The 23,155-nt window shown below is 45.6% G+C and overlaps 2 protein-coding genes across 2 annotated transcripts in view; one reads left to right on the forward strand and one right to left on the reverse strand.

Moving 5' to 3' along the window:
* Positions 1-19,049, forward strand: part of LOC119179346 (guanylate cyclase 32E) — a 32,862-nt gene extending 13,813 nt beyond the window's left edge. The window contains exons 12-22 of the mRNA XM_075869930.1: positions 1,273-1,449; positions 2,305-2,443; positions 6,257-6,297; positions 8,840-8,987; positions 10,167-10,386; positions 12,239-12,379; positions 12,713-12,836; positions 13,989-14,232; positions 15,312-15,410; positions 16,023-16,114; positions 18,821-19,049. Coding sequence (XP_075726045.1) covers positions 1,273-1,449; positions 2,305-2,443; positions 6,257-6,297; positions 8,840-8,987; positions 10,167-10,386; positions 12,239-12,379; positions 12,713-12,836; positions 13,989-14,232; positions 15,312-15,410; positions 16,023-16,114; positions 18,821-18,997 — 1,602 coding nt within the window. The 3' untranslated portion in view covers positions 18,998-19,049. The remainder of the gene's footprint in view (positions 1-1,272; positions 1,450-2,304; positions 2,444-6,256; positions 6,298-8,839; positions 8,988-10,166; positions 10,387-12,238; positions 12,380-12,712; positions 12,837-13,988; positions 14,233-15,311; positions 15,411-16,022; positions 16,115-18,820) is intronic.
* A 770-nt stretch (positions 19,050-19,819) lies between these two features.
* Positions 19,820-22,036, reverse strand: LOC119179763 (putative ATP-dependent RNA helicase DDX56). The gene has a single exon (XM_037430889.2). It carries the CDS (start codon positions 21,907-21,909, stop codon positions 20,323-20,325), a length of 1,587 nt encoding a protein of 528 aa, XP_037286786.2. The 5' UTR covers positions 21,910-22,036; the 3' UTR covers positions 19,820-20,322.
* Between the last annotated feature and the right edge of the window lie 1,119 nt (positions 22,037-23,155).

Genomic DNA, 23,155 nt, shown 5'->3' on the forward strand with positions numbered 1-23,155 from the left:
GTCACGATTTTGCGTCGGCAGGTTGCTTGCGCTACCTCCAATTTCTTCCTTCGTATCTGCTCTTTGAGTGTGCTGGCTGCCGGTGCTGCGCCTATAGTATACTTCAGAGTTTTGCGTGCTCACGCAGTCAGCTGTGTTTATCTTGCCACCGGAACTGCTCCTGCCCATCTAGGGGCTCTTTGAAAGCGAAACTGTGACTGGGCACTCTAAGACCTTTTGTAAAAAAATTACCGTCACACACTGGTGCAAACGTAGTTCCCAGCCGTGATAAGAGGGTCATAAATTACTTTTCGCAACTAGAACTAAAAATAAGATGCCAAAGCTTTTGTGTCAGTGCTCCTTTCAAACGTATTCGTGCTAAAGTATCCGAGACCTTCAGAATACTTCGTTAGATATGTCACTTCGCTATAAGGGTAGCGCATCGCGTAGCATCCTCTTTGCATAGTGTTCCTTTTTTACGCTACAGACGAAGGTTTAAAGTTTAACGAGGTGACTTCTTCAAAAAGGAGACAAAACCAGCCTCTTCATTGCAAACAAGACATATATAGGCATTGTGGGTTGACAGCAAAATAGGCACGAAAAGCAGGTTAAATTGTGTAACTATTGAATCACGATGAGGAGCCTCTCGGCAAGTAAGACAGAACAAATTATTTATTCTGTTGTCATCAATGATTGCTAGTCGAAAAGAACGCTTAGTATGTCGTGCTCTAAGAATTTTTGTTTTAGTTCTGTCAGACATTCGTGCATGTTTATGCCTTCCAGGGTGATTTTATGATTATGAATCCTACTGGTTCACGCTAAGTTGTGGTTTGGGGGAGCGGTGTTTGACGTTCATCTTTATCCTAAATATGCTTTTTGCCACACTCATAAAACTGATAAGGCCCGGTTCTCAGAATGCTTCTCTGGTTAATTTCTCGCCCACAAATCAGTAGTGCAGGAATGCCAAAAGAAAAGATGACAAGAAAAGTGTACACCTTTAAGGGCTCTTTTACTTTGTCAGCCACAACATTAATGAAAACTAACAGATAATAGTGCCAGGAAAAGCGTAGGGTATGTTGTAAGAATTACTTGTAATGTAAATGTGAAGAAAGAAAAGTGGATGAAAAGATAACTTGCCACCGGATGTCACTGGATGTGATTCATGCTCATAAAAAAATTAAACCTGGCTGTCTAAACTGAATATGGAGCCGTTCACAGTCATCTTACATGGACAAGTTACCGAGGATTTGAAAACTACACTAAATCAACGACGACACGATCCTTTTTTAATAGCTCCGCGAACTTCGGCACGACAACCTCTGCACCTTTGTGGGCGTGTGCGTGGAGCCTCCGAATGTGTGCGTCGTCACCGACTACTGCAGCAGGGGAAGCCTGCGCGACCTCCTGGACAACGAGGACATACGCCTAGACAACATGTTCGTCGCATCGCTGGTTGACGACCTCGTACGGGTGAGTGTGGTCACCACCAACTGCAGCCTCTGAGCAGTGGCGTGCGAACTAGTCCATGAATGAGAGAACAAACTCTCCACCCGAACCACGTAAGGGAGGGCGCAAAGACCACACCAGGCTTTTACTCAGTCGGTTATGGCAACGAAGGTTTGTGACGATAAAGGTATCCCAAAGCCCCTGATGCCACATTTCAAGAACTGTTTTGTTCCCATCTTTACACCGAAAAGACCAGGAACCAAGGGCAGACCATTGCGAGAGGCACGTCATCGCTCAGTATTCATCTTTTCACCAATTATGAAGCATGCTGTCTTTTGGACTCCACCTACGAGGATGACGTATGCGTACGAGAATTGGCCTCAGCATAGAAAATATGTTCTATGGCAGCATGCTCTTTCTTGTAACGTATGCAATGTAAGTCAGCAATGCTTTGAAAACGTGACACTTCAGTTTCACAATGTTAATTCATTTACAGAAAATATATGTTATCGGTGTATTGGCGCTAGTCTCACTTGACCTCGTTTTAATTTAGCAGATGGTCTGCTACATTAATCAACATTCATTCCTCCTCGAAGGCATACGCACAGGTAGGTGCGGCAAGGGGGTCACCACACTCCTAGTCACCTGTGAGGTGGTCACGAAGTGTGCTCCAGGAGGGCGCTGCGACAAATCCTCGCCCACCCCCTGAAAGTGAGCCCTGTGCACGCCCCTCCCTCTTTGTCATAGGCGTGCGCACGGGGAGGGGCTGGGGGCGAGAAGGGGGCGCAAAGTCAGCCCCGTACATTAAGCTAATAGGGAGGGGGGTGCTGTGACAAACTCCCCCCCCCCACACACACACTCTTCCTCTTCTTTGTGCAGGGAATGTTGTTCTTGCACGAAAGTCCAGTGCGCAGCCACGGCGATTTGCGCTCTGCCAACTGCCTCGTCGACAGCCGCTGGGTCCTCAAGGTAGCCGACTTTGGATTGGCCCAGATCAGGCACATCGCAGGCGATGACGGTCAACACGGAAGCGGCCAAAGGCAGTCTAGAGAGCACAGCTGAGTGACATTTGCTCATACGAGAAGCACGCATAAAGTTACGAAGGAAGCAAAACGTGCGAGTTCGTACAGAGAAAAAAGAATATCAGAAAGGTTGAGAGGTTAACAGACTATGTACAGTTTGCTACCCTACACGGGGGAGGGGAGGGAAATGAGGGAGTAAAGGAGAAAAAGATGAGTAGATACACATTACAAATAACACTCACACGTACCGCGCACAAAGTTCAGGTTTCACAGGTGGTCGCACTGGGATGTTGCCCTCAAGAATTGTAGAAGGGTTCGTGTGGCTGTCTGTGCTGATGTACTTGAAGGCCACGCACCCAAGATCTTCTTTAGAATAAAGGATCAATCATCCAGTCTCTTAAAGGCACACTGGAGAATCCGGCAATCTTATTTAAAGTGTGGACAACGGCACAGTACATGGTCGAAAGTTTCTACGCAATGACAGTTATCACAGTTGGGGGAATCAGCCATACCAATGTGATAACTGCATGAATTGGTAAAGGCAACGCTGACACGCAACCAACACACCATTGTAGTGTCCCGTCGCGAAGTCATTGATGGTAGCTGTAACTGGAGTGATGAAGCGAGGTTCTGTGGCCATCGCGTGAAGTTCAGTTGAAGATTCCAATGCATAAGTGTGGTATTATGCGCGCTGTGGTGAAGTTCTCTTGCGGCATGAACCCTTGACTGGGGTATGAGCAGTGTGGGCGCTCCGTTATGGGGACATGTGGCAGCGTTGTCGGTGAGGTGGTTACCACCGAATCCACAGTGACCCGGCAGGCATTGAAAGATTATGCCATGTCCTTGGTTAGTGGCGCGATGACAGAGTTCAGTGCGAGTCTATAACGGTGTATTACTCTTCCGAGCCATTCAGGGCATATGACGCCGTTACCCACTTTAATCGAATGCTTATCTCAACCTTGCGTATTACCTTGAGAGAGGATAGCCCTTTTATAACGTCAAGAATAACTATCTAGTAATTAACGAAGAGAAGTTCTATCCCGGAATGATGACAGCGAATCGAGGCATCTCCACCGGAGGCGTAGCCAGGAACTTACCTCCTTGTGCAAATATCCTTCTGCGTACTGAAAACCACTTTTCCCATGCGCTTCTTCACACGATGTAAGCGAAAGAGCTCAAAGGTCCGGGTTCGTACTGGTAATATTTATTTATTTATTTATTTATTTATACAAGTACCTCACGGGTTCCACGGGGGAACATTGCGTGAGGGGGGGGTACATTTTGATTTTCAAAGAGCGATGAAAATATATACATATGCAAAAGTCTGGCTGCGTAAAAATAGAAAAGAACGAAAGAAGCAGCAAACAATAACATTATATAATTCGGAACGATAATACGCAAGTATACAATACAAAATTGTGAAATATTTTTCTATAAAAGCCAAAAAGCACGTGGCTGCGCAAAAAAGATACAGATGAAAGAAAATAGCAAACAATAACGTTATACAATTCCAAACGATACTACATAACTATATAATACAAGAAGCGTTACAGTGTTAGAGGCGACCGCGTTAAGAATCAGAAACTAGCAGGAGTACAATAGGTACGGCGCACACAACTAGAGTTCAAGAGGCAGTTTTTCAAGCAAGCCTCTAAAGATCTCGGTTTCTTTCACGTTTGCTATATTTTCAGGAAGATTGTTCCAGAGTACAATGGCACGTGGTAATGAAGATGAATTATAGGCGTTAGTGTGCCCGTATAGACGCTGAAAACTGAGGTTATGCTGCAAACGACGGGAATATCGATGAGGTTTGAGAAGTGGCAAGGAAAAACTGTGCTTGCTGTTGATGATTCTGTGCAACAGACATAAAAGAGAAATGTTTCTGCGGGAGGCGAGAGAGGAAAGAGAGAGCGACTGCTTGATTTTAGTTACACTAGAATGCCTGCTGTAGTTACCGGTGATAAAGCGAGCAGCGCGGTTTTGAACCGATTCCAGGCTTCGGGATAGATAATCTTGGTCAGGTGACCATATAGAAGAAGCGTATTCGAGTTTAGGGCGCACGAGTGTTTGGTAAGCGAGCTTGCGTGTGGTAGGAGGTGCATCACGAAGGTTGCGTTTTAGGTAACCAAGCGTTCGTGACGCGTCAGCAGTAATCTTGTTGATATGACTGGCCCAAGAAAGGTTCGATGCCAGATGGATGCCTAGATACTTATAAGATGAAGTAGGTCTTAGAGGGCTACCATCAAGGAAATACTGAAATGTTGAGAGTGAGCGCTTTCGAGTGAAGGTCATTTGATTGCACTTATCAACGTTTAATGACATTTGCCAATCTGAGCACCATGTGGTTACACGATCAAGGTCTTGCTGCAGAGCTGTATGATCTGATGGTGAAGTGATTTTGCGATAGATTATGCAGTCGTCCGCGAAGAGGCGAATTGATGACGTGATTTCTGAGGGAAGATCATTGATAAAAATTAAAAATAACAAAGGGCCAATAACGCTCCCCTGAGGGACACCAGATGTCACCTCCGAGAGAGGGGAAGACATGTTATCAATTACAGTACACTGTTTGCGAAAACACAGGAAGTTCCTAATCCAAGAGACTGTAAGTGAATCTAAGTTCAGAGATGATACTTTAGCTATTAAACGACAATGTGCAACGCGGTCAAATGCCTTAGAAAAGTCGATGAATATGCTGTCTGTTGGTAAATTTTCATCCATATTGTTAAAGATCTCATGCGTGAATTCGATAAGCTGTGTATCACAGGAAAGTCCTTTGCGGAAGCCGTGCTGATTTTTAAAAAAGTATTGGTTTTGTTCTAAGTGTGATGCAACATGTGAAGAAATAATGTGCTCAAGTAGCTTACATGGGATGCTCGTTAAGGATATGGGACGATAATTACTGGGCAGGCATTTGTCCCCGGATTTGAAGACCGGAATGACCTTAGCGATTTTCCAGTCATATGGAATCTCGCCAGTTTGTAACGATTGCTGAAAGATGTGACCGAGAATGGTACTAGACGGAACAACGGTATGCTTTAAGATTTTAGAGTTTATGCCGTCGACACCTGAACATGTGGACGTCTTGAGATTTGTAATTAGGGAAGAGATACCTGCAGGATTAATCTCTATAGGATCCATAAAACGATACTGAAATGTAGGTGGCAGAGGCATGTTAGTGTAATTTTCTTTCGTAAAAACTGAAGTGAAGTAATTATTAAACACCACTGGGCAAGATTCAGGAGAGACCGTAACACCGGCGCTGTTCAAAATCGTGATACGAGTGTTAGAGCGTGTGGGGGCGATTGATTTCCAGAATTTCTTAGGGTCGTTTTTTAAAAGTGACTGTAGGTCATGTGAAAAGAACTTGTGTTTCGCCTGACGCACAGCATGACAATAAACCTTATCAGAATCACGATGCTTCGCCCATGCTACCGAAGATTGCAATAACTTTGCCTTACTGAAAAGACGCTTCTTTTTATTTCGAAGGGTGCGAAGTGTACGGGTAAACCATGGTTTAGATGTATTTACGCGAATTGTCAAGCGAGGGATATGTTCATGCACCAGGCTCAACAATTTTTCTTTATAAAGGCACCAATTTTCGTTGACTGAGCGGTTGAAGAAAGAGGCCATAAATGAGTGAGAGAAGTCAACTAAACTCTGATTTATGGATTGATAATCACCTCTTTTATAATCAAGTATTGGCCTTGGAGAGACATAAGGCTTGGATGCAGGTAAGCTAATAGATACCTGAATGAGACGGTGGTCACTGAGACCATCTAGATATAAGGTTGATGTAGCTTTTTCAGGAGCTGACGATAGAAGCAGGTCAAGAATGTTATGTTGGCGCGTGGGTTGGTCAATTAATTGAACAAAAGAGAAGTCAAGGGTTAGATCGAGGAACTCTCTGGAATTGCGTGAGAGGGAAGTTAGATTGGACCAGTCAATTTCAGGGTAGTTGAAATCGCCCAAGAGGAAAACGTCAGCTTTAGGAAACTTAGAGCGCAAATTTGTCAAGTTGTCGTGCAAATCTGTAACAAAACTTTCCGAGCAATCTGGCGGCCTGTAACATACTCCGAAAATTGTTTTGGATGCATGTGATGAGGAGCACACCCAAACAATTTCCAACCGTGACGGAATGTCAATCACAAAAGATGTGATATGACTTTTTATGGCAATAAGTACCCCCCCACCAGCTCTACCTATCCTATCTTTCCTGAAAATATGGAAATCAGGTGAGTCAAGCAAAACTTCACTATCTGAGATATTAGGGTTTAGCCAAGTTTCCGTAAGCAGCAAGATATCGCAGTTGCTGTTTTCAAGATAAGAGCACAACTCAGTACGCTTTGAAATAATACTGCGTATGTTGGTGTATGATAAAGTGAAGTTCTTGTACTGAATGGGATCAGCATGTGGCAGGAAATTGTTTGCAAGTGTGTGCGTAGCCGACCTACGCGCGAGCTATTGCGATGCAGGTGTTATTTTGTCATTGATTGCGTCGTACACGTAAGTAACGTTATCGATTCGCAGTTTATCGACTGAAAGCTTGAAAGGCACTTTTTTAGCTTTTCCAAATTCTAACAACTTTTTCCTAGCAAACCGTGTTTGCGGAGCAAAATCCTCACGGATGGCAAAGAGCGTGCCCTTCAGTTTGTGGCCCATTTCCATGATGCTGTGCTTGTCTTTAAAGAAAGCGAACTTTGTGATGATCGGTCTGCACTTATCAGAGTTGTATCTTCCAAGCCTGTGGGCTCTTTCAACTTGCGAGGATTGAAGTGTTATGCCCAGGTGCTGCGAACATAATTGAATAACTTTCTGTTCGGATGAGAACCAGGTCTCAGACGGTTCGTCAGGTAGGCCAAAGAAAAGCAGGTTAGAACGTCGTAACCTGTTCTCGGCATCTTCACATCGCGATTCAATAGCCTTTATTTTTTCGCATATGTTGACGCCGGAAGTTTGTGACAAGGAAGTCGATGAACCATCATTTTGCTTTAAAGCCATAACGTCCACCTCCACGGCATGCATCCGGGAGGATATCTGCTTTAGTTCGTCATCAACAGATGTCTGCCAAAGTTTCAGGGCGCGCAGATCATTCAGTATTTCTTCTTGTCTGGAATCTATCCTCTGGACAGTGGCCAGGACGGTAGTTAGAACTTCGTTTGTGTTAGGACCGGGATTAGATTCAACGTCACCGGATAGCAATAAAAGCAGGCTATTGGTATACATGCGAAACCAATTCTTACAGCGTTCAAACATAAGGAACAGTTCACTTGGGCACGACACCATAAGAAAGCAACGATTGCTGCTGCGGGGACAGCAAGAGCGGTCTAAATAACTAACCTGTAAGAGCAGACAGGGTAAGCGCTCCATTCCGGAACCGGTGTCGTGCCCCAAGCAAGCCTCTCCGGGAAAATGCTTATATGCGGTGCCTCCCCCGAAGATAGTGGCGTTGATTATCGTAGTCGATGACCATGGTTGCTGGTGTAGGAACTGATGATTATCCACTCCTGGCGGTAGCGTCGAATGCACTGGTATTTCCACGGAGCATGAAGTGACGCCGCACAGAAAGGCGGCATCAGGCAGCACGTCTGGAGTAGAAATCAGCAGGAAAGCCTGTAAGAGCAGACAGGGTAAGCGCTCCATTCCGGAACCGGTGTCGTGCCCCAAGCAAGCCTCTCCGGGAAAATGCTTATATGCGGTGCCTCCCCCGAAGATAGTGGCGTTGATTATCGTAGTCGATGACCATGGTTGCTGGTGTAGGAACTGATGATTATCCACTCCTGGCGGTAGCGTCGAATGCACTGGTATTTCCACGGAGCATGAAGTGACGCCGCACAGAAAGGCGGCATCAGGCAGCACGTCTGGAGTAGAAATCAGCAGGAAAGCCTGTAAGAGCAGACAGGGTAAGCGCTCCATTCCGGAACCGGTGTCGTGCCCCCCAGCAGGAAAGCCTGTAAGAGCAGACAGGGTAAGCGCTCCATTCCGGAACCGGTGTCGTGCCCCCACTTACTGCTTTCTGCTTTCAAGCGGTATATCAGGTATCAACTCGTTCCAGCTGGAACTTGACTGCCCAGTTGCGGGCCAGCTGTAATCAGCAACGGAAGCAGCTGCTTTCCTTCCTGGAACAAACTGGAAGCTATCTGGAAACCATCTGGTACTAGACCAGTCGAACTGCAAGTGAATGGATCCTGATTACCACGGCAAGCGTTTCCCGTTGACAGAATACAGCTGTGTCACTTTTTGGTAACCGTGGTTTCATCTTTCACTTTTGACAGATAGACTCACTTTTTGTGTAGATATATAGACAGATCAAAGATAGCCTTACAGATTGATTGATTTATTTACTGAGTGATTCATTAATTAATTCGAAAATCTGCTGAATCAATACAGAGCTCTTGTGGCGTGCTCCTGAACTGCTCCGCAACCGGGCCTCACCACCGGAAGGGACGCCACGCGGCGACGTTTACTCATTCGGTGTTGTGCTCTTCGAGATGCTCGCCAGGTCGGGGCCTTTCGGCAAAACAACGCTCACAGCTAGCGGTGAGCTCCCATTTCAGTTCGGCTCCCATTTGAGTACGTCCTTTTCTGTCTAAATTTCGACCAGCATCATACTTCACAACAGATGCTGCTTTAGTCATGGGAAGCCTAAAACACGTCGAACCACAATGGTAATGCGTTTTACTGATCCTTGTAGTAGCCTCACTGCGTATTCAGTGTGGTATCCTTATTACAACAGATATTTAAATAAAGTGCGACGTAAGGAGCCCGATGAGAACACAGGGGCGGCGCCAGTAAGCACAATACTTAAGTCCCCTCCTCAGCACTCAACACGAAGGCATAGCACCCTGTTGTCTTGGGTGCCCTCCTTCTTTCAGTAAAAAGATTCCGGCGCGACCCTTGCTAGAGCATAACTTATCAGGGCCAATAAAAACACTAATCTTCGCCTGATATGCGGCAAATACGTATATTAGACAAATATAAGCAAATGTTTCCTTCATATATAGCATTAGTAACTAGAAGACAATGTAGTCGAAATTACCTCTTGTGACTTAAGTGGAAAGCCGTGGTTAGTGTTACGTTATGGCAACATGGGAAAGCGGCTCTCTTGGTGTCACTGTAAGCGCATGCCACCTCCAAAAGCAAACAGGGTCCTTGCAAGTTATGGGGTTGCTGTAACCCCATGTACGTAACTCATCTCGCACCAGCGTCTCGCGTATTAGCCGCACTGAGATTTAACAACTACCAAATGAGAGGTGCCGCTACGCTCGCGTGGGTTAGGGTTAGCGCGATTGCACCAGCAGCGCCACTTGGTGGAGGCGAGGATAGGCAGGCGCAGAGGAAACAGTAGGAACTCTCTGGGGGGGGGGGGGGGGGTCGGCAGCGAGCGTTAGATGGATGTCTCCTGCGGTGGGTTCATGAAGACGGCATCGCATGCCGTTTCTGGTGGGCCCCTCGCGGCGAGTAGGACGCCTGCAGCGGCGCATTCGTACGGTACCTTGTGTTTGTTATGTTGTTTATGTATTTTATCAGCATCTCGCATAAGAATATTTAGCTGATCACTGGTGATGTATTAGATTCCATTGGTGATATCGTCATTGTAAAACCAGGCTAATAAATGTACACGCACGTGTTTGATTTTCCTGACTGCGTCCGTTTGTTCCGAGAACAGCGATCTCTTCAGACCCCACGAGTCCTGTCGCATGCGCCACATCTGCGCAGAGATATTGGAGCGCGTCCGACGCCCTCTCGGCCATCACTCGGTGACGGACAGCGAGAAGCAGGAGTCGCTGCCCTTCAGGCCGCCGCTGTGTGAGCTGGCCGAGCCATGGGACGTGGAGTACGTGCGCACCCTCTTGACCGAGTGCTGGGCCGAGGCGCCCGACCACCGACCGGATTTCAAGGCGGTGCGCGCAAGGCTGAGGCACATGCGTCGCGGACTGTACGTTCGTCATCGCTTATAACTCGCACCTCGGTATAATGAACACGGATACACCGAATGATCAGATATAACAATAAATTAATGGTGTTTCCTTAGATACAGTGGTACAAGTATACGCCAAGAAGCAATTTTTTTTGGATATAACAAAGTTGTTTTTGTGCCAAATGCGACTTGGATAGGACAAGGTTTTAGAGTATATACATTGTGTGTTGCGAGAATGTAACAACCCCAAATACCGGTTCGCGCCGAAACTGATTTACGGAAACTTGGTGTACTAGCTAGTCTCACATGAAACGCGCGTGGCTGCATTTCACTCTTAATGGGACAAGTAAAACAACGAATCAAGTTAGACTGATAGTGCTCTGAAAACTCTGTTGATGTTAGTTTCGCTGCTCCATATGCTCAAAGAAATATAGGTAAAAAGTTCATCTTTATATTTTTGCTAGAATGTCTACGCTATGTGTGAGCAATTTCAAATCGCTTTTTTTCTTTGTATTTTGGTGACATTGGTGCAACTAAATGTCTTGAAACTTGGTATGCTACATCTCTGGCTGCACGGTGTATCAGGTACCACATCACCAGTTAGCAATTACGTAGGCCCAGTAGACGTATAAAATCTATGACGTCACGACATTCGGCACTGAAACTTCAAGGGGGCGTCGCCACTGGCATTGTTTTTTGTGCACTTTCTCTTTCACCAAGCGCCATCTCCCGGCAAGCCTGGTGACTTGAGTGTAGTGAAAAAGCAAACACCTTTAGAGCCACTTTAAAGGCGCCCTGCCACACTCTTTAGGCATGGTCAGGAAACGCTGCAGATCAATCGGAGACTCTCTCGAGAACACGCGAGCCAAATATTAGGGCGCAGCACGCCACCTGGAATTCACAATAAATGTTCAATGTCAGCTAAAAATTGCTTTCTCTTCTCCCGACAACTGATGAAACAAACTCCAAAATCACTCGTCACAGCTGTTGCATCAGCCATTGGCTGATATGAGCATGGCCGCTCGGTCGTCACAGAGATCACCGCGGGATGCCACGGCTTGTCCACGCATGCGCAAGCGATCGCCCTGAAAAAACAGCGCATTCGAAGAAAAAAAAAGAACAAAAAGTACTCAAGGTCGTGAAGTGCGCGTGACGTTTTTCTCTGGCCCTGCCATCCCTCCCTGCCTAGCTTCCAGTGCTTTCGGCGGGACGACAGAAGAGAAAATGCAATTGCAGCATGTGACAATGTCTTCTCCCTAACTTTGTATTTAGCATAACTGTACCCCGGTATTTAAACCATTACTAATGTTTGTAACTCCGCTCATGCTGGACGTATTCTGAATTTTTTTCTTGTGGGACTTAATTCATGAGGCAATAAGCTCCATCAGAGAATTCATTCCATGGCTACTGAAAAAAGTGTTGCAGGGTCATTTTAATACGCTCCACCGCAATACGTCTGGCATTTACACCACTTTACATCAGCCAGGGGCGTAATCAGAATAACTTACAGAGGCAGAGGGGGAAGGGAGGGGTTAAACTTCAACGATCGTATTTTTGGCAACGCCATATATACCGGCCCTGAAATGAGTACTAAATTAGGGAACAGACTCCAATTGTCATAGATTTTAGATATGTTACGTGAAAGAAGTGGCTGTTGGGTTAAAAACGAAAAGGGAGAGAAAAAACACCAAATCTTCGCGCGTTTATAACATATATACCTTGCACCATGTCTCCCCTAGCTATGCCATCGGAAATAATCGCAGTGCAACATGCTGATCATGCTCGAAGCGATTATTATGACATTTATGTCATGAGAACTATAGCTGAGTCTGCCTATTGTAGTCGACTCTTCGTTTCTATGTCGTACCAGGAAGCCAAGTATTGTTGACAACATGCTCTCTATGATGGAGACATACGCTACCAATCTAGAGGCCTTGGTAGATCAGCGTACAGACCAGCTGGCGCAGGAGAAGCGGCGCGCCGACGCCCTGCTCTATGAGATGTTGCCCAGGCAAGTAACGCATACGTCATTTTTATTTCTGTACCTCATTCTATACTAGTGTACGCACAGGGCTTGAAAAGTAATTTGTGGTACGCGTAACATGGACGTCTGCGTATACATACTGCATAGCTTTAAATATACGCAAAGGCAACTTCAGTGTAAACCTCGTTAGTACAAAGTTGCATATTACACGAAGATAAGCTCATTATATCGGAACATTTGTTATAACGGTTTATCCCCAAGAACTATACTCATTATAAGGCTGTTTGTCATCGACTTCATTATATCCTGGTTCGTTTTATCAAGGTTTATGCTAAAGCAACTATCGCTTTTCAAGTGCAGGAATGTGGCGGACCAGCTGAAGCGGGGCAAGAAGGTCGAGGCGGAGAGCTTTGATTCGGTCACCATCTACTTCAGCGACATCGTGGGCTTCACCAGACTGTCGGCACAGAGCACACCCATGGAGGTTCGTGTATGGGCACCATATCTGAACGGTACTGTTTCAGATGCGAGAAGATTTCTTAGGCTGCCCTGCACTACTCTCTTTGACTTGGCTATATGCATGATATGGTGACGACGCAATCGATTCGGTAATCCACTTTGAACTGTACGCCTGTATAGATTTGCTACCGTGATGGCATAGAAAAAGTGGCAGTCCCATTATACGCATCATTAAAGGGGCCCTGAAACAGTTTTTCAAGTAACTATGGAATGAATTCACTAGAAGAGCTTATTGTCTCACGAATTCAACGGCGCAAAAATTTTTATAATCCGTCCAGTGCGAGTGGAGTTACAAAGATTTGTCGCATGCTGCAATTGCATTCTCTCTTCTCTCGTCCCGACGAAAGCACTGGAAGCTAAGCAGGGAGGGATGGCAGGGCCACAAAAAAACGTCACGCGCACTTCACGACCTTGAGCTCTTTTTTTTCTTTTTTTTTCTTCGAATGCACGACTTTCTCAGTGTGATCACGCGCACACGTGTGGACAAGTAGCGGCCTCTCGCGGCGATCTCTGTAACGAGCGAGCGCGCCATGTTCAAATCAGCCAATGGCTGATAGACGGGTCGTTGACGCGTGATTTTCGGGCATATAACGTTATTTGTTGAAGAAAGAGAAATCAATTTTTAGCTGATTCTGATAATTTATTGTGAATTCCAGGCTGCGTGCAGTGCTATAACAGTTGCCTCGCGTGTTGTCCGGAGCCTCTACTACCGATCGGCAGCGTTTTCTGACCATGCTCAAAAACTGTTGCAGGGCCCCTTTAAAGATGACCCAGAATAAAACATGTCCTCTCGTGAGACGCTTATTAATACATACATGGACGTCCTCATTCAATTGTCGTCTTGCATATTGGCTAATATCTGGTATATACAGTGTCACTGCTAAGGCTTGAATCAATGACGTCTGCCTAATGTGAATGACTGTCGACAGCCATGACAGAAGAATATTGCCTTCAATCACTACAAACGTTGTTTTTGCTAGATCTTTAAAAAAAACATATAAACTTTCAATGACCGGCCTCCTCTGACTTCTCTGGTTCTATAACCATATAGTTTCGATTTACTGCGCGCTGCCACGTTTTTTCATCACCTACCGCCGTTTGCGCATGCGCGACACAGGTGGTGGAGCTCCTGAACGACCTGTACACGTGCTTCGACGCGGTGATCGAAAACTACGCGGTCTACAAGGTGGAGACCATCGGGGACGCCTACATGGTGGTCGGCGGGCTAGCGCGCCACCCGGACGTGGCGCACGCCTCCCAGGTGGCGTCGATGGCGCTTCATTTGCTCAGGAGCGTTGGCAACTTCCGCATCCGGCACAGGCCAGAAGAGATGCTCATGCTTCGCGCGGGAATGCATTCGGGTGAGGAGCGTGCACTGCACCAGAGCCGAACATTAGTGTAAGCTTGATAAGGTGTGTACAGCAATATATCTTGAAAAGAAAGGCAGTTGGCGTAGTATGAATGGTCGTAAGCGCTGTTTTAGTGGCACAAGCGTGGCCAATCGCACGAGTGCAAACGAACAGGTTCACATTGCGAACCGTTACTATAAATACGACGTACCATGCAGCGTTGCAGATATTTTTGCAGCACAGTAAAAGTACAAGGGCAGCGCAAATGAAGCTACAAGAGGAGGCCCCTTTCTGAATTCTGCGTAATTGATCTGCTTATCAAATAGATGTACATTGACGCATTACCTGACCATAATGCCATCAATTAACTCTATTATGATCGTCGTTTTAACTGTCTGCTAGCTGCGCACAGAATTGTGATTTCATCGTAAAAAAACAGCACGGGTTCACAGGACAGGAAAGACAACAGGACTTTGCACCGTGAAGTTCTTGTCTTTCTTGTTTTGTGTACCACAAGTTGTTTTTTACTACGAAGCCATGCCAAGAAGCTTCAGGTTTTACCCTTTTCAAGCGTTGTGATGTTTAGGTAAAAATCTACAAATGTTTTATGGGAAGCAGAGGCTTAAGAAGTCACAAATAAGAACTATATATATTTTTTTATTTGGAACAGGTGGCTAGAATAGGAAGTGAGGAATCCATAACGTCACACATTCAAGGGCCGCAGAGTTCTGGCGCGAAAATAACGAAAAGAACCAACGTCTATAGTTTCTAAACCCCAGTCATCACGAACGAAAGGTACGTTTGGCTCAGTAGTCCACGATTGGTCACGTTAATCACGTGGTACCGCAGCGGGGAGGCTCTGAGCGAGCGCAGCCGCAACGCTGCTCCGCAGTGGATGACATGGTCCTTCTTTCGTCACGCCTGCCACAGTTGCACTCCTGCACATACGCATCTTGCTCCAATGAACCTCTGATCACGCAATTAACCATTCTCGAAGATTAATTTTTCAGACCAAACTAATCAAGTTTTTTCGCTTTAGTGTTTGTGCTCTAAACTTTGCACAAAGCGTAACAACTCGAGGGAAACCACAGGTCCCGTCTGCGCCGGCATCGTCGGCAGGAAGATGCCTCGTTACTGCTTTTTTGGCGACACGGTCAACACTGCTTCTCGGATGGAGTCCACGGGAAGTCGTGAGTCTGTTATGCGACCAGAATTACTTTTTTTTCACAAACTACTGGTAATCTCCAGACTGAGTTATTATAACAGATTTCCATTAGCATTTACTCTGAAAATGCCATATACATTCAATGTCAAACATATAATACTAATCGCTGTCCTTCACTTCAACATCGAGAACATCTGAAAAGCATAAAAAAGTACACAGAAGGCACTTTAAGCTTTCGTTAAGATGCACCACTTTCATAAGCACATTTGTAGTTTGTTTTGTTTTGCAAATGGTATACAAAGCAAAGTCGTACTATACCCATGGTTTGAGAGTAGACATGCAAACTTCGAAAACCAAGACACGATGTGCAGTTCCATAACATCAACATGTCAACTAGTCTGGCTCTTCATAGAGGCATTTCAGCAATACGCTTTTGTAAAAAAAAAAAATCACTGTATAAAAAGAGTGGTATAACTATTTGAATAAAGTAGCCTCTGAGTATCAATATTTTTACACTGGAAAGTACTGATTGAATTGTCTGTCTTTTCTTTCTTAACTCTGAAGCTACTTTCTCTGTCATGTGACACTTGTACTCGGTGGCAGTAACTGCGCCTAAAGCACATTTTCTTCACTGCAGCACTGAAGATTCACTGCAGCGAAACCTGCAAGCAATTGCTGGAGAAAGCAGGAGGTTACATCCTGGAAGAGCGAGGGCTAGTCTACATCAAGGCAAGACTACCCGTTTTCGCATTATCTTCAGTTTTGCTTTCCCTGTCACATTGATTAGTAACATTTGTGAAACTCACAAGCTTGTCTATACGAACGTAAGATATAAAAATTTTTCTCGCAGCATATTGAGGAGATAGTGTACATCATAATTGGTGCTGAAATAAGATTCAGAAAGCTTAACCTTGTTAAAGGGACGCTAAAGTCAACTACCAAGTCGACGTTAATTGTTGAAATGGCGGTCCAGAAACCACGTAATGTTACTTTTGTGCCAAGAAAGGGCCTACATTGAAATAAAATCACGTTTTAGTGCTCCACATCAAGTTAGTGCACTTCCTGCGTGCACGGTAGCAACAACGGCCATTGATAAATTTCCCGCCATTGACTTCAAGATTTCAGGCACTTTTGTTTCAACCGCGCCCTGCTAGACGGCACCACCTGTCCTGTGTAACCACATTATTTATAATTACGCGAAAATTGAGTTTTTGAACCACTCGTGCCATTCCCCATAGTAACGTACGGTGGTTATTTTCTATATAAATCAACAGAAACGAACAAGCAGCAGTTTATTGCGTCTCTTAACGCATAGAACGTTCTTTATTTAGTGCAGTTATATCGATTACTAGTGATTAATTTTAGACGGTCTGTCTGATGTCATCAGGATCATTTTGAAAATTTCCTACTGCAGCGCTTGAATTGTGCGCATTTACCTTAATTTCCCAGTAAGTAGGGCACTGTTGTTGATAATATTGTCGTTTTAGATGTCATACATTGAGCTTTAACTCTGAGGTAAATTGTTTGACTTTAGAGTCCCCTTAAGGTATCCCACGCTTTTCTATGCTATTTTGGGTGTCTGTGATTTTTCTCTGGGTGTCTGCCAGTAAAAAAAAAATATTGTGCATGAAGTGGTACAATCATCAGAGATATTCACAACGCATTTAAAAGATTTTAACCTTGGTAGAAAAGTGTCAAAGTTTTCACTGCTTTAAACAATATTTGACAGTGAACGAAAACTTTTTCACTGCTCATGTTAAGGCAAAAGCTACGGTGTACATATATCAAGCTCCTAAAGGGACCTCTTGGGGTTTGCAGGTTCGTAGTAATATCGGTGCGTGTGCATTCCACCGCTGATTAGAAAAACATAATATATTAATTGTACGGGTTTAATATCCCAAAACCACTGTTTGATCATGAGAGACGCCATATTGAAGGGGTCCAAAAATTTCACCACTTGGGGCTCTTTAACGTGCACCTAAATCTAAGCACATAGGACTTAAGCATTTTGGCCTCATCAAAAATGTGGCTACCACGACAGGCAGTTCATCATCCCACGACCTGCGGGGCAGCAGCCGAGTGCCTTAGCCTCTAGGCCACTAGGTGATTTGATTAGAAGGGCAGAAGGACAGTGTAATGTGCCAACATTTAAAGCATGTAAATGCATTTTTTGTGTAACTCTCTTCATTGTCCTTTCTGACAGAGAAATGAATCACCTTTAGTTTGCAGCTTATAGGTAGCAAAGGCAAAAATGAAACAATGCTAATTGATATTGCTGACAGGAATGAATTCCTTCCTTTATGACAATGGACACGCTTACTGTGCAGCTACTGAACACCACCTACTCACCACGTATAATGAAATCACTAAACACTTCTATCTGGTCAGAAGAATGTATCTGCACCCCCCCGCAAACCTAAACAGAGCACAAGCCATAACACTTATACAACTAGAAATGATATCGCACTATTCACCGTTTCAAATCAGGGAGTGGTATGGAGCGGAAGAAATAGAAATCACATGCAAAGCCTGCAACGAAAATGCATGCACATTAGACCACATTCTCTGGGACTGTGGTTCACTGGAGCCTGGTATTAAGCGTGAATGCTTCGAAAAGCTCATCAGATCACCAGCTTACGACAATCAAATCTTGGCTGTCCAGTACGACCATGACAGGGCCAGGAGGCTCGACCTCCCTGTTCCGTCATGGGAATAGCCAGACTGACGTATTCCCGTCATGTCCAGGATAAAAAATGAAGTTTTAAAGAAGAATAAGAATACCATCTCCAGTTGGTTAATTCATATGGGGTATTCAGCACTTCACTTACAGCAGGACATGTTTGCTACACACATATCGAAGGTCACGGTAAATTATACTGCAATGAAGGCGGTATCATTACAGACATTGCAAGGAAGTTGGTGATTTACTGCCAACAGACCTGTCTGAGAATGTATAGAATGTTCAGTGTAGGTGTGTAGAGAAATTTGCATATGATAATATGGAAATAGATGCAAAGACTGCATGCATGATGTACAAGTCTGCCGCGAAATGATACGGACCACGCGATCTTCTTTTCTTTCAGGATGAGATCCGCTCTTGTCCTTGACCCATTAGGTGCAGGTGGAATCATCCCTCAGTCGCTGGATAGTTATTCAGTGGCTGTATTCTTCTGTGGCCTACTTCACATAATGTTTCAACCAATGCATGCAGCATCTATGTTCATGAGAACAAGACCTTGTGAGGCTTTCTAGCTTTTACGTTGTTGCCTCCCCCAGGATAATTTGTTATTTTCCCTGTAAATAACAACTGCACGATATTAGGAAGAAGCTGCTGTGGTGTTAAACGTGTTTACGGCCTTAGGAATCAACTTCCCTGCTGGCTTTCAATTGCATATATTTAATGTTCATGGTCACAGTTTCACGTGTTTCTTACAGGGCAAAGGAGATATGCGCACATTCTGGCTCGAGGGTCAAGCGTCCGGCATCAGGTGTCGGTCAACAACTGGCTTCCAAAACGCTGAAAGCATCCCAGGTCTATATGACTATCAGCCAACGGAGAGCAGTCGTTCGTGTCCTGACTTGGGTGCACCGCCGTGGCAAGGCGTCGGCTGAAGCCTGGTGCACTATCAAGATTTGTTTAAATACAAAGTGAAACTATATGCACCTTGCGTTATAGAAGTGCAGTAGTGCACCTTTTATTGTGCTTTCAATTCAAGAAATAGATTACCTGGCCGGAGTTTAGGGCACATGTGGTGATATGGTTGATATGAAATGAAGATGCAATGCTCACCACTGATGCTCATCTACTTTTAAAATCTATTTTGGTCTCGCACCCTCTCCCTTGCATTGGATAAATGCACTTATCGAAATAAAAAATTAGTTGGAAGTGAGTGCTTTGCGTCTGCTGTCTCGTACTTTCCTAATCGTTCTATGCGCGGTTAGCACTTTTTGAAATGAATCTCCACCAACCTGCCCAAGCGTCAACCCTTTCAGTCTGTCTGTATGCTTCCCAGCTGTAGAGTCATTATTGTGATTTGATCGTACGACAAAGCACTTTAAAAGTAGGAAGTATGCTTGCATGATCAAATCTAGAACAATGCCTGTACCATAGGCCTAGCTCTTCTTGTTTTTATCAATATGTGAAGCCTGCACGGGCAGCACATTTCACACAACAAGGTGGCGGCATCCTGCGTGGTGGCTTCCTGTGTCACATGGTGTGCCATCTCTTGCAATCAGGCCAAATCAAGATCGGATTTTTCAACTGTAATTGGCTCATTTGTACTTGCAGTCTGCAAAATCAATACAGATCAGCCTCAACAGCAGTTGAAAATTGTCGTGCGGCACTGCTACTAAGCCTCTAAACCTTTCACCTGGAAACACAAGTCGTAACAAGGTAAGGAATGTAATAGTTGAACATAACCTAGTACCAAAGCATACAGACTATCGTGGTACGTTTTATTGCTCACTTTGACAGTTCTTGCGTTCAACCGGCCTGTCCAAACGACTGTGATCGGAACTCCCTGAATGTGTGCGCATGTGTTTTTTTTTCTAATTTATTTTATATCTCTCTATATCTATCCTCTTTCCGACCCTTTTCCCCACCCCCGTACAGGGTAGCAAACCAGTTCGTCTAGGTTAACCTCCCTGTCTCTTCCTTTTAATTATTTCTCTCTCTCTTGACAGTGAAACTGCATTCTTTTGGAACAGTCAGACTGAAAAAGTACATGAGGCCTGATAAAAATGGCCCATATGCAAGCCTAGACAAGAGCCGACTGCATATTAACAGGCTCTCTTACGTAGACAACAACAACCCCATGTTTGGCACACGTAGTAACTGAAATAGTTCAGTGAGGTGTCCCAATGTCATCTGCCACTTGCCTAGCTGGGATCAGTGAAATGAACTCACAAGAAGGTAGGCCAAACTCTGTAACAACATCTCAGTCACAACTGAAAGTCTGAAGCGGGTCGTTTCTCCGGGGCTTCTTGCCGTACTTTCGGTTCTTTGCCTCTCGCGTCATGGGTCGTTTGGCGGGCTGTTGTGGTGCCTTGGTGGCACCTTCCTTCTGGAGACTGCGCTGCAGTGTGGGCGGGATGATGTAGTCTGGGCAGTGCTTCAGGTGCGGCTGGTGCTTGATGATGTGCAGCGCCTTGTCGTGACGCAGGAGCTGTCGCTCCCTCGGGTTCTCCTCAAAAAAGGACTGCAACTTCTGTGATGACAGCATCTCAGTCTTGATCTCTTTGAGACGGGCCTCGCGCACCGCGATTCGTGTTACGGCGCGGAAGGCGTCCTTGCTTCTATACCGGAATGGCTCGATCTCTTCCATGCGAAACAGATACGGCTTGAGGGTGCCTTCGGGGAGCACCTTCTGGACGGCTTCCAGAAGGTGGGCCTCCCGGTCTTTTACGAGTGACAAGGCGGTGCCCTTGCGGTCACCGCGTGCCGTCCGGCCCACACGGTGTTGGTAGGCCTGCACGGTCGCCGGGAAGTCCAGGTTGATGACGTTAGCGACGTTCTGGAAGTCCAGACCACGGCAGACGCCATACTCGGGGTCCTGGTTTCGCTTCTTACTTTTTTTGGGTGCCTTGTCCTGGACTTCGGCGCCTTTCTCGTCCGACGCGACCATGATCTCGTAGCGGCCTTCGTTGAACTGGTTCAGGATGAGGGCACGCGATGCCAGGGGAAGCTCCGAATTGAGGACGCAGCAGCGGACGCCGAACTGTTCTAGGAAGAGTTTCACGACGAAGCAGCGGTCCACTGTGGTCACGAAGATGAGGGTCTTGCCGACAATCAGGCGTAGCTTGAAGAGGGCGCACAGGAGGGCGAACTTGTCGTCCTCTTCGCAGCGGATGACGTACTGCGCCAGACGTTGTTGGTCCTGCTCTGCTTCCTGGAGTTTGAGGGTGACGGCGTTGCGAAGCGCTAAGCGCTTGAGGTTTAGAACGTCGGGACTTAGCGTGGCCGAGGTGAGAATCGTCTGACACTTGTTGGGGAGTCGCGTCAGGAGTTCGTTGAGGTCTTGTTCGTGTCCGAAGGAAAGGACCAGGTCTGCCTCGTCGATGACGAGCATTTCCAACTTGAGCGTCAGGTGTCCCGCCTTCAGGTGTGCCAGAATTCGCGAAGGCGTGCCCACGACTATGGCAGGACGTTCGGCTAGAAGCGGTCGTTGGATCGCCAGGTCTGCGGTGCCCGAGACGTCGACGCAACGCAGCCAAGTGCCCGACAACTGGGAAACGCAACGCGCTATTTGAGCGCACAGTTCTTTGGTGGGCGCCAGTATGATGCCGCGGGTGGCTGGCTCCTGGTCGGTGCGGTACTGCATCAAGCGATGGATCATGGGCAAACAGAAGCCACCCGTCTTGCCGCTGCCGGTCCGGGCTCGCGCCAAGACGTCCTTTCCTTCGAGTATGAGCGGCACTGCTTTCTCCTGGATGGGAGTCGGTTTGCCCCAGCCGAGCTTGGCGATCGCCTTGAGCAGCCGATCGTCTAGGCCCATCTCGTGGAATTCGAGCTCTTTTTCCGACATGCTGTTGCTAAGACGCGCCGATACAAATATACAGAAGTACTACACGCTGAGCGACTTGAACACGACGCACGCACACACGCCGTTTTCGACAGCTGCTTACACACGCGTGGGGGCTGCCATATTGATAGCCCTCAACATTTCTCTAGCATTGACCAAAAGCTACACGTATCGTAGGCTTACAACTGAAAGCGCTAGTGTACGCTAAATAATGTCGAGTATTTTGGATGTAAAGTTGCATACAATAAACAGTGTAGTAAACTCTATAATTTTTGACAAATAAAATAATAAAAACTTACGTTAATAAACAAAGCAGTAAATATATAAAATTTTACACAAAACCAATACTTTGAAAAAAAGACACACAAAATGTTTTGGTAAGTTTTAAACCAGTATTGAATAAAGCTTAGTTTTAAAAATTTTTGCCACAGAAAAAAAGCTGTACTAAATACTCAACAAGAACAAGTGTATTTTATTGTTGTTGCAACACTGTTTTGTTCTTTTTGTACCCGCTTTATTTACCCAGCTCTTATTATTATTTTCATTTTGTGGCTGCTCACTTACAGAACAACAGCAAGTTGTAATCTCAGAGGCCGTGTAACAGGGTGTCCTGGGCATCAAGTTTCCTTGGAGATTCAACCTTGCTGTAGTGCGCCTAGAAGACAAGCATGCGAAACCACAGCCACTTTTTCGTTTGGGCACAATATCCATAGAGCCGTTTTGAGACGCTGAAGATATGTGTGCTTGAGCACAACCCAACATACTTCAACAAAATGCAGGGCATCTGGATAAAAGAAGCAATAGCCTGCTACCACAAATGCTTTTTTTTTTTTCCTGTTAAGATGGCAAGTAATATCCTAGAGAATACGACAAAGGACCGAAAGTGTGACCTTCCAGTTGGTGCTGCTAGCGGGAACTTGTCCCTCTAGTTTTATGACAATCGCTGCAAGTAAGAGACAACAAATAACGTCCCCTATGTGTTTCTTAGTACAAACACACACAAAAAAACAAAAAAACCAAGCCCTGAAAAATGTTTTTTTTTGTTGTTGTTGACAGTTCATTTCGGGGCAACTATGTTCGGAACACACCAGCTGAGTAACTTCGGCTTGGTACTTGCGGTGCCTCAAAAGCAGGCCCATGATTCCAAAGCAAACAAAACATTTCAAAACAAATATCCTGATGCAGGACTACTCTATGAAAGGGATAATTGACGACCACACTTTCTAGTTCTAAGGGTCCCAACAGGTTT

Source organism: Rhipicephalus microplus, chromosome 7, assembly GCF_043290135.1.
Source record: "Rhipicephalus microplus isolate Deutch F79 chromosome 7, USDA_Rmic, whole genome shotgun sequence".
Lineage (NCBI taxonomy): Eukaryota > Metazoa > Arthropoda > Arachnida > Ixodida > Ixodidae > Rhipicephalus > Rhipicephalus microplus.

Excerpts from the sequence above, each read along its gene's own strand:
- LOC119179763 (XM_037430889.2), bottom strand. The coding sequence starts at position 21,909 with ATGTCGGAAAAAGAGCTCGAATTCCACGAGATGGGCCTAGACGATCGG.